The sequence below is a fragment of the Mustela lutreola genome, chromosome 10 (assembly GCF_030435805.1).
Source record: "Mustela lutreola isolate mMusLut2 chromosome 10, mMusLut2.pri, whole genome shotgun sequence".
Classification (NCBI taxonomy): domain Eukaryota; kingdom Metazoa; phylum Chordata; class Mammalia; order Carnivora; family Mustelidae; genus Mustela; species Mustela lutreola.
The window spans coordinates 75,465,486-75,482,938 of NC_081299.1; the positions used below are offsets into that span (position 1 = coordinate 75,465,486).

General features: G+C 38.0%; 1 protein-coding gene across 1 annotated transcript in view; it reads right to left on the reverse strand.

The window, feature by feature from the left end:
* Window positions 1-3,058: 3,058 nt before the first annotated feature.
* The window catches only part of LOC131809313 (guanylate-binding protein 6-like), a 28,672-nt gene continuing 14,277 nt past the window's right edge, over window positions 3,059-17,453 (reverse strand). Inside the window, 11 exon segments of the mRNA XM_059136270.1 lie at window positions 3,059-5,105; window positions 6,183-6,376; window positions 6,680-6,782; window positions 8,903-9,115; window positions 9,810-10,090; window positions 10,981-11,037; window positions 11,040-11,225; window positions 12,601-12,797; window positions 12,996-13,105; window positions 15,645-15,772; window positions 16,970-17,183. Of these exon segments, the coding sequence (XP_058992253.1) occupies window positions 4,878-5,105; window positions 6,183-6,376; window positions 6,680-6,782; window positions 8,903-9,115; window positions 9,810-10,090; window positions 10,981-11,037; window positions 11,040-11,225; window positions 12,601-12,797; window positions 12,996-13,105; window positions 15,645-15,772; window positions 16,970-17,156 (1,884 nt within the window). The 5' untranslated portion in view covers window positions 17,157-17,183 and the 3' untranslated portion in view covers window positions 3,059-4,877.

Sequence of the window (17,453 nt, forward strand, 5' to 3'; positions counted from 1 at the left end):
ATTTTTCAAAATCAACATAATATATGCCTTTAATAGAATGAAGGAAAATAATGCTTGTCCAATTGATGCACCAAAAGCCTTTGGCAATATTTAATACCCTACCTAAAAGACCCACTTAGGGGCACCTGGGTGCTCAGTGGGTTAAAGCCTTTGCCTTTGGCTCAAGTCATGATCCCAGGGTCCTGGGATCGAACCCCGTATTGGGCTCTCTGTTTGGTGGGGAGCCTGCTTAATCCTCTCTCTCTTCCTGCCTAATCCTCTCTCTCTTCCTGCCTCTCTGCCTACTTGTGATCTCTCTCTCTCTGTCAAATAAATAAAAATAAAATAAAATAAAATAAAACACCCACTTAAATTAGGAATAAAAGAAAAATTCCTCAACTTAATAAAAACCATGTGTGAAAAATCCACAGCTACATCAGAGTTAATGGTGAAGGACTGAACCTTTTCTTCTAAAATTAGGAACAAGAAACAAACTGAGGGTTTGGGGGGGGGTCGGTGAGCCTGGTGGTGGGTATTAAGGAGGGCACATATTGCATGGAGCATTGGATGTGTTGCATAAACAATGAATCTTGGAACACTGAAAAAATAAAATAAAATAAAATTTTAAAAAAGGAAGAAAATTCTTTTTCTCTTTCTTTCTTCCTTCCTTTCTTTCTTTCTTTCTTTCTTTGGTGAGGGGGAGAGGAAGTGAACACACATGCATGCTTGAATGGGGCAGGAGGGGTCGGGGGGCAGGAAAAGAGAGAGAGAATCTTAAGCAGGCTCCATGTCCCCACGGAATCCAGTGTGGAACTGTCTCATAACCTGAGATCATGACCTGAGCTGAAATCAAGAATCAGAGGCTCAAACAACTGAGCCATGCATGCACCCCAAAAGGAAGGAAATTCTGGCACGTGCTACAAACATAGATAAACCTGAGGACATTGCTAAATGAAGTAAGCCATTCACAAAAGAACAAATACTATATGATGCCATATATAAGATGTGTTTAGAGTAGTTAAATTCAAAGAAACAGAAAGTTAACTAGTGATTACCAGGAGACTGTGGAGAGGGAAATGTGGACTTATTGTTTAATGAATACAGTTTCAGAGTTTCAGTTTGGGATGATAAAAATTGCTAGAGATGAATTGTGGTGATGGTTGCACAACAGGGTGGATATGCTGAATTCTACTGGTTTGCATACTTAAAAATGATTATTTTATGTTATGTATATTAACCACAATAAAAACCTTAAGTATTCAGATAGAAGGGAAATAGAAAATGATAGTTCCTGCATTTCATGTATTTAATGGATTCAATATGGTCAAAGAGGTATTGGGGCCTCTCTTAGACTATTTCAAGGAATGGTTTCATTCATTCATGCTTGATCAGGGACTTTCCCTGACTGATCAGCTGGGTCAAGAGTGGGCATATATACTGTCCATCATGGGACAAGTGGACACAAAAAATATCAGGGAATAAAATCATATTGTCTAAAGTGATAAAGATTCCATTCAAATAACAAGTTGGGTAGGGAAGGCACACTTCCAAGAAAATACTAGGAAGAACATTCCAAAGCTGATATATCAGTTATGAAATAGTCATGAAAACAGAAACTACTTTTGTTTCTTTTGTTTGTTTTGTTTTGTTTTTTTTTTTAAGCATAATCCATTTGTTGAGTTGATAGAGGAACTGAGACTAAAAGTAGTGGTTCATGAAGCACCTGAGAGCTGAGTAACTGTACACAGAAGCAACAATTTAAGGCTGAAGAGACAAGTGACAAGACAGTGTTGGGAGCCCAGAGACCTGGGCCTCATTGCAGAAGATAATACCATACAAGTCCTGTCATGTGAAAGTTGGAACAATGGAGGGGATGAGCAAGCTTCCAGATACCTCTTGAAGCATACAAGAAGTAAGGAAATCCCACGTTGTCCTTTCTTCCCCACTCACAATTTTCATCTAATGCTTCCTACAGCCACTGAACCCAGCCGGAAGCCAGCAGAAAGCAGAAATGGGATATGATGGACAGGTGCCATTTCCACTGCAGTAGAGGGCAGCAGGAAAGGGACAGGACAAATCTCAGAGCAAATAGGAGAAGACCAGCTTTGATGTACACCCCAGATATTAGTATTAGAGAGAAAAAAAAGTATCTATGAGAAAAAGGGCTGAAAAAAACTCAAGAGCTCATTTTTAACAAATATATTTTACTTCTGTTAATCACTTAGACCTAAGATGGAAAGCCACTTTGAGTATTTACTGAAGGTTAGAAACCTTTGGTCCTAGCTTACTCTGGGATTCTGGCTTTGGAGCTATACAGCCGAAGGCCTGGTCTGTGAGAGAGCTTTTATTTATTTATTTATTTTTCCTCTCTCTCTCTTTTTTTAAAGACTTTATATGTTTATTTGACAGACGGAGATCACAACTAGGCAGAGAGGCAGGAGGCAGGCAGAGAGAGAGAGAAAGGTGGAAGCAGATTCCCTGCTGAGCAGAGAGCTCGATCCCAGGACCCTGAGACCATGACCTGAGCCAAAGGCAGAGGCTTAACCCACTGAGCCACACAGGTGCCTCTATGAAAGAGCTTTTATATTTGCCTCCCACCATCCAGTTATCAAGAGCCTTGCATCAGGGACGCCTGGTATCTCAGTTAATTAAGTGTCTGCCTTTGGTTCTGGTCATGATGCCAGGGTCCTGGGATCAAGTTCCATATCAGGCTCCTTGCTCAGCAGGGAGCCTGCTTCTCCCTCTCTTTCTGCCTCTTCCCTCTGCTTATTCTCTCTCTCTTAAATAAATAAATAAACAAACAAACAAATAAATAAATAAATAAAATCTTTACAAAAAGAGAGAGAGAGCTTTGCATCAGGCTATTAATGTAATTCTGATATTTGGGAAACAGTAGTTTGGTTCCATCAGATCCAAGAACACAACATTTTCATAGTAAAGTATTTACATTTTTCATTAAGAGCAATAGGAGAGATATTTATTACTTTTTGAAATGATAAACAAGTGTTACCCTTATTCATTCATACAACCATTCATTTATTTATTCATTCTTTCAATCACCATGCACCCTGAGTTTTACTGTGCTTTAATGTGATGGCAGACAGTCCTTAGAACTCAAAGATATTTCCTGAAGGAACAAGCAATTTTATTTTCAGGCAGTATGAATTATATTGAAGCTAAACTTACAAGCAGAATATTTGTTTGTACTCTGAGTCTTAATCACTGTCCAGAAAAAAAACATAAATATGTATATACATTCACAGCCTCTATTATCAACTAAATAACATTGTTTAAGGTCCCTCTAGAGTGTAAGCTGCATGAGGACAAAATATTTACTTTCCTATCTTCATAGAATCCAAAATAATGGCCGGAGTGAATAGGTGTTTAGTAAATAGTCAAAATTATTAAAACTGAGAGTTCTTTAGAATAGAATAATATTAGAATAAAGGTGTGAATAAATTGTTAACCTCTTTTGAAAACATTTTCTTTATTTTTAGGTGATCAACACATGGTAAATGTTTATTGAAAAGACATGAAAACAATATTTTGAAGAGATGAATGCATTCCCATATTAATCACAACCTTCGCAATAGCCAAGATATCGAAACAACCTAAATGAACTTCAGTGGATGAATAGGTAAAAAAGATTTGGTACATATACACAATGGAGTATTATTCAGCCCTGATAAAAAGAGGGTATCCTGCTATAACCTTGAGCACATTATGTTAGTGAGAAAATTCAGACAGAGAAAGATAAAGAGTGTATGATCTCACTTACATGGCGAATCTAAAAAAGCAAGTTTTTTTTCTTTTTGTTCTTCAGTTTAGGGTGTCTCTATACCCAGGTTGTCAAACATCTATTTGATTCAAGCTCTCAATGAGAACAGATATTTCTATAGAAAAGCTTGCTTTTTCAGTAAATCACACCATTTATTGGCCACATATTCATCATTACATGTTTCTTTCATAAAAATGCAAAGCCCTTTTTCCTTCTCAATGTTTGAATCCACAGCAGATGGGTCAGTTTAAAATCTGCAGTGAAGATGTGTTGACATCCTTGCAGAGACACAGGGGTTGTATACATAAGGTCACAGAGTAGGAGACATCACCAGAAAAGTGTGTCTTGTTCTCCCAGCCTTTAAATCATCTTGGAGACCTTCATCTCGTGTCTAAAATCCAAACTATCTATTAACTCAGACCTTTGGAGTGTTTGTAGAATTCTGGCAATTGAAAACGATCATGGAGGTGTCAACATTTTGTTTTTCTAGGAAATGCATATATACTACATTCTAGGCCTAAACATACTTTGAAGAGATGTACAGAAAAGTAGGTAATGGTTCTTGTTCTCAGATAAACTTTACTCTTATTTGAAAACCAATACTAGACCCCATTTAGTTGCTCCTGGTCCAGGACTGCATTTTTTTACTGGATCCTATGTGTCCTGTTTTAATAAGGAGACTGTGCGTCTTTCTGGTATCTGGGTGTCACTGCTGACTTGGATTCTGATTGCAAGAATCCACAAATGTCCGGGCATTCCCATTTCCCCAGGATACTGGCTACACAGTACTCCCACGCATGCACATGTTCAATTTATACTACCAATTTATGTAGATAGATACTTAAATAATTGAATTAAGCAATCTTTTGTCATTTAAAGTGATGCCTCAGTGTATTTTATATATATTTACAATTTTGCACATGCATACTTCCTAAAAATTAACACGGCATATGGAAGTATACATGCACTTATTCTTTCTAATGTGAGTCAGGCACTGACATTCTCTTATAGGCAATTTTTATATTCAAAACTTTGCTGAATAAAAGTGAAAACCATGAGCACCAAAAATAAGCCAGAGGATATAGCCACAGGAGTATATAGCTGTCCTTTTAAAGGAGTGCTAATTCCCTTTAAATAGTGATAATATACCTGTCACTAGGTGATCAACAAATCTAACAGGGGCAGTAACTATTTTAATAAAGTCATGGCCTAATCCCTCCACAGCTTGTGTAACCCAGGAAGGAGTGTTACTTTTAGTAGCAGCAAGCCTAGATTTCAACTTCTTTATCTCTGCCTCCATCCTCTCAGATTTCTCTCTAAATCCTTCATTTAATAGATCTTGTTGGACCTAAACAAAAATTAAGAAAATAAAATTGTTAAAATGATCATTCTTTTCAAGAATTGCACTTCATATCCAGAAACATGGTCAAACTATCTATGTTTTACTCCTAAAATTGCTCCTTTTTACTCAATCCTGAAAGGAGAATTTGGCATTGAGGATTATCTCCAGTCTTGCATCTAAACATTGAGAGGAAGCATAATTTAAAGCCTTCCTGATATTCACACAACATTAAGATTTTGCTAGAATGCTCAGCTTGATATGAGGACAAATTTACATGTTTTAGTCAAAAAATGCCAGTTAAAGGTAGCCTTGGTCTGATTGCACTACCTCTTAATTCCACTTGGGTTGGTATAGTCACCCAAATAATAGAAATGATGAGAACTTATAAACTCTTCTAGAAATCTATTATAAACATGTCTGATGGACAATGAGAGAATTCCTCCCAATGCCATCTGATAAGTTGGGTAAACTACCCACACTTGGAGACAATATAGCAAGTTTAGAAGCTATCACTTCCCTGTGTTTTTAAGTCTGTACATTTCTGATAGTTTTATGTCAACATAGACCTATCTCAAGAACTTTGGGCAGCAGTAGAGTTTCTGATAATTGTCAGTGATCTTGGTAAAGCAAATCAGTTGCTGCTCATATTAAATATGTATAGTTGGAATATCTATCTAATCAAGCCTCATGAGATCATTTTAAAATCCCCCAAATAGCAGCTCAAATGCTATTTGTATTCTCCAAGGGCTTGGAGGGACCATACTCATCTTGAACCCTCCAGAGTCAATGTACAGAGTGGAATCCAAACGCTCCTTTAGAAAAGAAGGAGGAAGAAGAGGGGAAGGAAGAAGAGAAGGAGGAAGAGGGGCTAAGGGAAAGGAGAAAGGAAAAAGGAGAAAGGAGAAAGGAAAGGAGAGGCAGAGGAAGTGGGAGAAGAGAAGAATTCAAAGAATTCAGTGTTTTAATACATCACAAGTGGTTAATGGCAATGGTGCTTCCTGCCATGAGCTCATTGTAGCCTTCTTTTCCCGGGATACCAGAAGAAGGACCACCAAACATTACCAAGACCATGGCTAGACTTACCTTCAAGTTATGCTCCAATATCGCGTTCTGTTCTTTTATTAGTTTTTCTCTCTCATTCTCCAGTTTCTCTTTCAGTTGGTCTATGTTTTCCTGGAGAGTCTTTTTTTGAACCTCCATATGCTGTTGCTCCTCCAGTAGTTTCTGTTTTAGCATCTCCTGTTTCCTCTCAGCTGCCTCCTTGCTGACCCGCTCCTCTGCCCCAAGGAAAGTTTAGAGAGGCAAGACAATTAAGCAAGGATTGATATCTATCTTTCTAAGTTCGTAGACAAAACCAAATTGGAAGGGAAGGTGGAAAATCTCTGAATTCTTCATGTCCTCACCATTGAAACCATTTCAGAATATTTTGGGAAAGTCCCTGTCTGGCTAACATACCACCACAACTTGCCTTGTTTTTAGACTTAGCAGAGTTGTTCCAAGAAGAGAAAGCTCCTTGTTTTGCCCTTACACCTGCCTGAGGGCTATACCCAACCCATTGTGAGCCAAGCCCTGCCCCATACCTGCTATGGCCTTCTCCCCATCAGTGAGGGCTTTATCTGACTGCCAGATGGATTCCTCTATTGAAGCCTGTGACTGCAGAAAGCTCTGGAGGACTTCATTTGCCTGAGGAACCAAGAAGAAGCAAAGAACTTAGAGTTCCACTATGGAGATTAGTGCTGCAAAAACAAGTATGTCCATATGATTTTTGCTTCATGCTTAAAATTCTACAGTGGCTCACTACAAGGTGTCCAAGCTCCTTAGTGTGACCAGAGACTCTCCATAGCTCCTGCTTCCTATCTCTCTCCAGGCTCTCCCCCAGTGCTACCTACTTTCTTCTATCCAGGAAGTTACTACTAATAACTTTTTCTTCTTCTTTTTTTTCTTTTCAGCGTAACAGATTTCATTGTTTATGCACCCCACCCAGTGCTCCATGCAATACGTGCCCTCCATAATACCCACGACCTGGTTCCTCCAACCTCCTACCCACTGCCCCTTCAAACTCTCAGATTGTTTTTCAGAGTCCATAGTCTCTCATGGTTCCCCTTCCAATTTCCCCCAACTCCCTTCTCCTCTCCATCTCCCTATGTCCTCCATGTTATTTTTTATGCTCCACAAATAAGTGAAACCATATGATAATTGACTCTCTCTGCTTGACTTATTTCACTCAGCATAATCTCTTCCAGTCCCATCCATGTTGATACAAAAGTTGGGTATTCATCCTTTCTGGTGGAGACATAATACTCCATAGTGTATATGAACCACATCTTCCTTATCCATTCGTCCATTGAAGGGTATCTTGGTTCTTTCCACAGTTTGGTAACTGTGGCCATTGCTGCTCTAAACATTGGGGTACAGATGGCCCTTCTTTTCACTACATCTGTATCTTTGGGGTAAATAGCCAACTACTAATAACTTCTAGTAACAAGTAACTTCTAGTAACCTACTTCCAGGTTCCAGCCAGTCAGAACTGTGTTCAGTTCTATAAATCTACAATCTCTAGTACTTTGATATATTTGCTTCTCATTGGGAAAAGTTGCCTGTAATTTGTGCCATTGCTCTCCTCTGTTATTTGCTGGCTTTAACTTTAGGCAAGTTATTTTAACCTGCCTGTGCCTCTCAATTCAGATCTATAAAATGTTGACAATAGATATAGATGTTTCTTAATGTTGTTTTAAGGATTAAGCTAAAAAATCCAGCGAAACAGCTTTATGTTATGCTTATAGGAAATAAGAATCCAATATATATTAGTTGCATTTATTATTATTATTTTATTATTTTAAAATTATTATTATATTATATTTATTTATTATATTTGTTACCAAAGCCTATGCAGCCCATTCTCTTTATTTAGTTATATTATTTTTTAAATCCAAGTATAGATGACACACAATATTACATTAGTTTCAGATGTACAACAGAGTGTTTTGACAAGTTTATCTATTATGCTATGTCCACCACAAGTACAGCCAGCATCTGTCTCATTACACTGCTATTAGAATATCTTTGACTGTATTCCTTATGCTGTGTCTTTTATTCTCATGACTTATTCAGCTTCATAACTGGAAGCCTGTATCTCTCACCACACTTCACCCATTTTGTCCATTCTACCAACCCCCCCCCCTTGGCAAACATCCTTTTGTTTTCTGTGTTTATAGGTCTGATTCTTTTTGTTTGCTTATTCATTTGTGTGTGTGTGTGTGTGTGTTTTAATATTCCACTTATGAGTGAAATCATATGGTATTTCTCTTTCTCAGTCTGACTTATTTCACTTAGCATAATATCCTTTAGGTCCATCTCTGTTATCTCAGATGGCACGATCACATCCTTTCTATGACTGCATAACAGTGCACCATATGGAGACCATCGTCACAGGTAAATATGTATTATAACTTTGTATGCAATTGTCCATGTATTTGACTTCCTCTCTTACATTTGATCATACTTAAGTACAATGACTCTAACTTGTAAATTGTCAGCACTTGGCATAGTCAATGCTGTGTTGTTAGATGAAGAAATGAGTAAATTCTATTTCATCTCTTGTGGATTTCAGAAATCCATACTCTTTTGAGGGAATAAGCATTTCCACTCTTCTCAGGAGTAAATAGCAAATAGTGGACCTCAGAAGCTAAACTGTCATGATATCCCCATGCTGTTGTCACCCACAACAGGGGCTGTGCTCTCAGATTGTTTGGAGACCCCTTAGACTCTATCATGTAGGCTCCCCATGCTCCCCTATTCCTCACCTTCACTCCTTTCCTGGGCACTTGTGAATATTTCCATTCAATACTTTCTTTTGCTTCCCTGTAGAGCTTGTATCCCCCAGGAACAGAGAAAGTTCCTGCTGAAATCCTTTCCCTTAGGACCTGTGACATTTCATCAAGCCTGGACTGGCAGTATTTAAGGGATGCCTCTTCATTCTGCTGCAAGAAATGCTCTTTCTTATCCATTATGAGTTCCTACAAGGGGAAAGTAGAGAGATGTTACCTGAAGAAAGGAACAAAAACAGTACCATTCCAAAGAATCTGGTAGAGGGATTGGTCTAACTGTGGTCCTCATGAGAAAAGTGTTCCGTTGGAGAAGGACATGGAATAAAACAGGAATCACAAGACTTGATTTACTCAACCTTGAATGCTCTCTGCAAGACTCTGGGCAAGTTTCTTAAACTTCCTGGTTCTTCTGAAATGTTGGAGTTGTATTGCCTAATCTCTGGGGCTCCTTGCCACTGGAGCATTCAGTGATTTCATTGTCAATGATACAGTGATACATTAGGGAACAATATAAGTTGAAAATGACCTGGAATGAGCATCTGATAAGAGAAAATTTGCTTCATGACAATGGGAGTACGTCCCAGAAAGCACCCATGCTTAGGAATGACTTTTGGGTGTTGTGGGCAGGCTTGGAATCCACAGAAGTATTCAGATCAGGAAGATATCTATTGATTTTACTTCAGAGATAAGAGAGATAAAGTGCTCCAGTTTTAGGAGGAAAGGAAAAAGAAAGAAATGTAGTCCTTTGAAACTCTCTTTCTCATGAGAATCTAGATTTCTTTTATCCTTGAATAAGACATGAGCCACTGGGTCAATAAAGGTAATTCTAGGGTTCATTCTTTAAAGGTAAGGGTCCTTAAGAATAATTACTGAGACACATTACCACAAGAGACTTCTGGAATTTCTGCTTGTCATCCTTGAAGGAATGCTTCATGAACACTTCAATGGCTTCCTTCTCACAGTCTGCATGCACATCCAGCAGCTCCTGGAGCGTGTCTGTGGGGAGTGTCAGTCGCTGGGACATCTGCTCACTGTAGTGGTTGGCTGCCTTCTGCACGGCCTCAGAGTTCTCAAACCGGGCTAGTGTTGTCATTGTGTTCTCCAAACAAGGCACTTCTCCAGTATTGATGGCATCCACATAGGTCACCACCAGAGTCTTCAGCCCTGAATGAGCCAGGATATTGAAAGGATAAATACAGAATACTAGACTGAAGTCACAGGTGTGCACACATACTCACACCTCCCCCCACCCAACACAAACATAGAGGCCTGTGTCCTATATTCACCTTTGTTTTCCTATTGACTCTTAATTTTTATGGTTCTCCAAGGCACATGGCTAAAATAATTTTTTAAAACTCTTTCCTCAACATACTAAATGGCATCTGGAGAACATAATTTTCCATTAAAAAAATAAAAAGCAAAATAGATTATACAGGTAGACAGATGAGACAGGATAAATCAGATTATATTTATTCCTAATTCTGAAGCTTCCAATGGATTTTTACTGATTCCTGAGCAAATATTTATTTTTGGACTGCTCTAAATTGCTCAATTATTTTTTATATTCTTTTTGCAAATAACACTTATGAGATAGGACTTCCTGTGGAGGGGGGAATGGAAGTACTCCATTCTTATACCCAGTTAGTGATTTATTTTTGTTAGTGGAGGATTTAAAAAAAAAAATTTTATTTATTTATCTGAAAGAGAGCAGGGGAGGGGATGGGGCCAGAGGGAGAAGCAGACTCCCCGCTGAGCAGGGAGCCTGATGCAGGACTCAATCCTGGGACTCCAAGATCATGACCTGAGCCAAAGGAGTCATTTAACCGAGTCACCCAGGCACCCAGTGGAGGATTTTTTTACATAAGTAGATGCCATAGGTATCAGTGACAAAGTGTGTCATTTGGGAGAGGGATTTATAAACCCCTAAAAGTGAGATAATTATAAAATATACACATCTCTTCATGGAGTTAGAATGTGTGTATACCTAGAATTCCATATAGAATCAAACAAAATTGCTGATATTAGGCCCACCGAAATGGGAAAAGGAGACTCACGATTTCCAGTGACTGTGACTTCTTCTCTGAGAGTCTTGGCCCTTGCCTGGGTGAGGAGTAAGAACAAAAATTTTTTGCTTCTGTCAGGAATTTAGGATCCAGTTGATGTTCAGGTATATTCTCAATATCAGCTAGGAGTTTTGTGTCATTTACTGGCCGATCAAAGACAAAACACTTCCGTTTTGGAAAGAAATGCCTGATGCACTCTCTGAGTAGATTGGATGCTTGGATTTTGTAGTTGTTGCCTGAGAGATAGGAACAACAGATTACCTTGGGAACAGTCTTCAGGCAAGGGGGCTAATAGATTGTATGGCGGGTATTTTTATTCTTTGCTGTTAAAGGTGATTGAAACACCTTTAACACAGACATTCAATACTTCCTTGAACAGAAAACTCATACCAATGGTAGCATTTTGGAAAGAAATTAGGGGAGACATCTGATCCAGGTAAATGAAACCTGTGGCTCATAACTCCAGACCTAAAAATGGTGGTAGAGTTGTCCATTAGATGTTTACTGAACGAATGGCAAAAAAAAAAAATCAAGAATCAAATGGAACTTTTTGGTCTAATGTAGAAACTTAGCTTGGGACCAAGAGCCACAGTAAAGGGATAATGGAGTAGTGTTAAGAACAATAGTATTAGACATATTTGAACACTCTGATTATTGAAGAAAAACTTCTTTGATGCTAGAAATAATTTGCATAATGTTAGCTATTTTTTTTTTCTTCACAAAAACAGCAGAAGAGTAGATGTAACTCAAATGTAATTCTAGGATGTCACCACTACTCTACAAACTCCTTGAGGTAAAGAACTAGATATGACTTAACACCGTTGCTTTTCTACCTATCCAGTTTCTCATTAGATGTTTTCAGAAACTTTTAGTAGAAAACTGAAAGCAAGAATGAATAAATCAGAATTGATCTTTCTCTCAAGGTTTAATGAGATCTATACCATTGTAAATTTAACCCATTAAAATAATTTATTATTTCAAAATTATAAGATGAGAAAAACATGAGAATTAAGAGAAAACTATGATATATACAGTAAAATGAATATTCTGATAGTTATCAGAAATATTGAAAAGGTATAGATTGAAAAGGCATACTTCTTCAGGTTTATTTAAAACACATAGTCATTTTTGTATGCGATATATCTATATAGGCATTAGAAAATTATATCCTTCTTTGAAAAGATTAATATCTAACTATAAAATATATTTTTATTGAAACATATTGTAGTAAATGTTTATTTTCCTTATAATTTCATGCCTAATATGTTTTGGTTAGTTTTCTTCAACACAGAAGGACAGAAGCCAAAGTAAGGAATGGGTATCTGGTCTTTGGAAAGTTAAAGCACCCTTTGAAATCTGGTAGCTACATTAGCCATTGTTTAAAGAAAAGATCAGTTTTGAATAATTTCATTCAAGCCTAGGCTCTGCTTTTCTTGAGTGAACTGATACTCCACTTCTTAGAGCTTTTCAGCCCAACCTCAAGTAACCATTTCTACAGACTTCAATCTAGTCTTGAATATAAATACAAATGCCATCCCAAAGATAACAGACTGTGTTCAGCAGCTCCCACCCTCTGTTGGATCACCCACTGCCCAGGCCTTGTTCTAATACCTGGTATCAGCTTCAAGGCATTCTCCAGGTACTCATCTTCTGTGATAGGATGATCATTTAACTTCAGCTCCAGGGTAAAATCCCGTACAGCCCAGATAAAGTCTGGAAAAAAACTCACAAACTCCGTAGAATCTTCTGTTCCATCCTTTTCTGGGAAGGACTTTGCTCTAATTAGTTCTGTGAGCTCTGTCACATAACTAGGACTCAAGTTAAGGAAAAGGAAGTTCCCACTCATCATTCCCACTTTCCTCTAACAAAAAATTATAAACTCTCTCCTTGGCCCTGGGTCCCCTCTGCTCCACCAAAAGCAGCTAAGTGACAGGGAAGGAGAAACTAACTAGAACTCTATTCCCATCAACATACTGAGATGAGTGGTTTGGTCCCTGGAAGGATACTGCAGCTGCTCCAGGGCCTGGTGGTTGATGGTGCCCATGCTGTTGTAGACAAAGGTGCTGCACAGAAGCACAGCCAGTGCAAAGATCCATGAGTCATTCTTAGGGTCACCCTAGAAAGCACATTAGAGCAAGAGTTTTAGGAGTTTAGTCTTTAGAAATTCATTCAGACACTTCTTCTATCAGTCTTCTATTACTTTAGCTTACATACTTGCCATGCAAAGAAATAAGTTTGAAGACAGACATATATACAGATATCAACTTTGACAATTACAAAGACATTTTTTGTGATTGTGGTCTTCCATCTATAAAGAGATTCCAATATTGCAGAGGTTTCTTTTTCCTCAATGGGATGAAATAAAGTAACATATATAGAAAAACTAGTACAGTACCTGGTGTGCAATGGTGAGTGATAGCATTTATTCATTCTATGTAGAGCTATATAAAATATACCAAAGTTGCTATAACTGGGAATTCAAATTATATTCAATTAATTCCACAAATGTTTATAGGAAGCTACTGAATGTATCCCACTGCTTTTTTATTTAAGAAGCGAACTTGAAAATGGCAATAGTTACTTTCAGGGTGACTGTTTTAAAGTGGTGGTGACAAACATCCATAACAATGAATGTAATAAAGATGACAATACCTATAAAGATATTAGTAATCTTATATTTTAGTAATGTCCATAAGCAGTGGAACCTATAGCTATAATAGAAATTAAGATTTAGAATTTTATCAAGGAAGGCCAGAACTGTGGAACTTGGAGAAAGAGTATATATTTTGAAGGCTTACTGGAAGTCTTGAGCTGAGTGTTCAACTGGTCAAATACAGACATGAAGAAACACAGCCTTTGTTCTCAGCATGTCTCATGTGCATGTTGTTTCTTAATACATTTGTGTGTGTGTGTTTGTGGGTCTTAGATTCTACATATGAGTGAAGTCATGAGGTATTTGTCTTTCTCAGTCTTTCTCAGGTATTTGTTTTTCTCAGAAATAAGTCTTTTGACTTATTTCACTTAGCATAATACTCTCTAGGGCCCTCCATGTTGTTGGAAATGGCATGATCTCATCCTTTTTTATATTATTGTAATATTATGTTGTGTATTTATACCACATCCTCCTTTTCCATTTGTCTATTAATGGACTCTGAGGTTGCTTCCTTATCTTGGCTATTGTAAATAAGGCTGCAGTAAACATAGATGTGCATATATCTTTTTGGATTAGTCTTTTCATCTTCTTTGGGTAAACACCCACTAGTGGAATTACTGGAACATATGATATTTCTATTTTTAACTTTGTTTTTTTAAATTTCTTTTCAGGGTTCCAGAATTCTTTTTTTTTTCTATTTTTAACTTCTTGAAAAATTGCCATACTGAGTTCTACAAATAAAAAATTAATAAAAATATAAATAAGCACAGAATGTCTAACTTCTCTTTGGGCTGAAATAGAGAGCTACATTAATTTAAATACCATTTCCAAGTAAGTCTAAAAGTAAGGCACAAAAGAAGAAATCATTCATGTCACCTATTAGTAGAAAATTAAAATACCAAAAATCCATCTGAAAACATTTTCTATAGAGCAAACATATGCTTTTGTAGAACCAGCACATTCAGAGGTATCTCAAACCCTTCCAGAATGCTCTTTGGATAGCTGGCGAACTTTACCAAAGGAAATGTAAACCCGAATTTTAGCTCCAAACCTCAAATACACATGTTAATCTGGAAGATAAATCAGAAATAATTCTTCTCCTAGGAAAGCATTGATATTTCTCCTCTTTCTCACCAAGGCACACTTAATGCTTCACATATGTGGTGCCACTGTGTTGTGCTGCCCAGATCACCTTATAAAATTAAAGGACTGATTCCCCCAGCTAGTGGGAGTGCTGATGGAAGACAGCTCAAACTTGCCATTCCCTTTAATTAGAAAGGTTTCCAGAGCAGCCTTTCCATGATTTATCAACACCCTTGTCCCAACTCAGGATAACTCAAAAGAGCCATCCCAGCCACGGAACACTCATGGAATTGACAGAATTCAGCAATTGCCTTCCAGTGCAACTTCTTCCCCTGTCCCAACTTTCTTCTTTCCAATCATACTTTATTAAATCTGACTGCATATATGTGGTCTTCTCAACTGGACTAGGTGCTTTGAGGGCAGGAGTTTTACTGCGGTGACTTGCATCCAGAGTACTAAGCCAAAAGACTATTAATTATTTCTTAAATTTATTTTAAAAAAGATTTCATTTACTTATTTGATAGAGAGAGAGAGAGAGAGATCACAAGTAGGCAGAGCAGCAGGTAGAGATAAAGGGGGAAGCAGGCTCCCTGCTGAGCAGAGACCCTGATGCAGGGCTCCATCCTGCATCATGACCTGAACCGAAGGCAGAAGCTTAACCCACTGAGCCACCCAGGCACCCCAATTATTTCTTAAATTTATTCAAATAACTCACCCAGTGCCAAGAAATAAAATTTTATCTAATGTACCATAATATCTTACCTAGAAGTGAGATTCAAACAAGCCAGCATGCCTTATTTACTATAGTTGGAGTTCAGATTTTGTAAATAGATCACAGCAGTTAAGTCACAAAATAATCATGAAGAGGTAAGGAGAAAATCCAGAATAAAAAAGATTTATCTGTAACTGTCTGCCTTACCTTTTCCACATCACCCAGGCCTTCAGTATCCAGAAGGACCAGAGTGTGGTTTGGCTTGCAAGGATGAGGCACACACCACATCCAGATGCCCTTGGTTTTAGACTGCACTGTAGAGCCCAGAGGGAAACCTGCAAGCAGACAGGAGAAGGCAACATTCAGTGGCAGGAGATTCATCCAAGCAGCCAAAGGGTACGAAGTCACACTTTGGGAAATGTAAGTATTCCAGCATATAATATTGTTCTTTCTTTATTTCATCAAGAGTGTCCTACTTTGTGTCATCTTTTTCAAGGAGGAGGAGATGTTAAACATGATAATGATGCCAGGCAATGGCTCAAGATGGAGACAAAGGCATTCATGAATCAGGGGGAAAAAATGGAGATCATTGATAACCATCCATGAGCATTTTGAAAGAATAGTGAGGCACAAAGTTAAAGAGCAGTGTATTAAAGATAGACATGGGAAAAGGAATAGTGGGAAGAGGAAATTGACATCATATGTTTTGCCAAAGTGATAAAAAAAAAAAAATAGAGGGGAAGAAGGTTGGTAGCTACAATGATATGTGAAACCCAGGAAAAACTTTTAAGATGATAGTTGTTATGGGATAATTGAGCACAAAGATCAAGAAAGAATTCTTGAGATGTTTCAAGGTGTGCAACTTTGTAAGGTACTTCAGGTAGCATGGGGACAGGACCTGTAGGCAGAAAGAGCTGCAGTTTTATTGTATGAAGTTGGTGGTTATATGTTTATGACTCAAGAGGAAGGGGATGTGCAGGGAGTATTAGATCATAAATATTTCTTTCAATTTCTACTTGTAAAACTATTCTCACAAGGATTCTCTGGTGCTTATCATTCAGTTCAATATCAACTATTGGTGAGAGGCACAGGCAGCCAGGAGACCAGCACATATTTGATTCTTAACGGAACTATGCAAGCTATAGGTCAGCCTTCTGGGCTTAAGGTAAACATTTTTCTGCTTCTATCCTTCCTCAATAGATATTCAAACATCTTTATATGTTGATGGGAATATCCCTTAAAAAAGCAAATGTGTTTCAAGAGAGAGGAGATGCAATTATAAGAACCCAGTACTCGATCAGGTTAAGAAGGCAGGATCCTGAGCATTAGTAGGGGAGATTTTTCTTAACAGTAGTAAAACAACATGGTAACAGATTACAATAAGAGTAATTTAATGGTGAGAATTAGAATCAGAAGGTTGGTTGATTGTGAGGAGTTTGGTTCTCCTTTCTTGTGACCAGGGAAAACAATGAAAGGCCCAAGAGATATAGCTAGAGGTAACCAGTTGGCCCCAGGCTGAGTACAACACTCACCTCGGTTCTGTCCCGCAAGACGGTTCATCAAGTAGGATTTGCCGGTACGATACAGTCCTACAATGGCCACAACCACTACTGGTTGAGAAATACCTTCAAGAATCTGTACAGCTGTCTGGTTCACTGACAGCTGCATATTGTTTTCCACCAGACAAATGGGAGCAGTCATATGGGATCCAGATGCCATGGCAACCTGCCAACCTAAAAAAGCCTTCTAGTAGAAATAAAATAACAAAGTAATTCTCTGACTTGGAGTTATCCAAAACACTCATCAGTTTAGGACTAGGTGAAACTTCTGTACTTTCTATGAGACAAAATATAACCTAGAGTTACCTGCAGAGAGCTTCCTCTATTACTCCCCCAAATCTGTGATATTAGTGAAGAAACATTGAGTATTGTTATTCTCCAAAGTTTTGCTTCAATAGTAATAATAAAATTCAAGCAAGTGTTACTGTCACTGAGGGCCTAAAATATACCAGGTCCT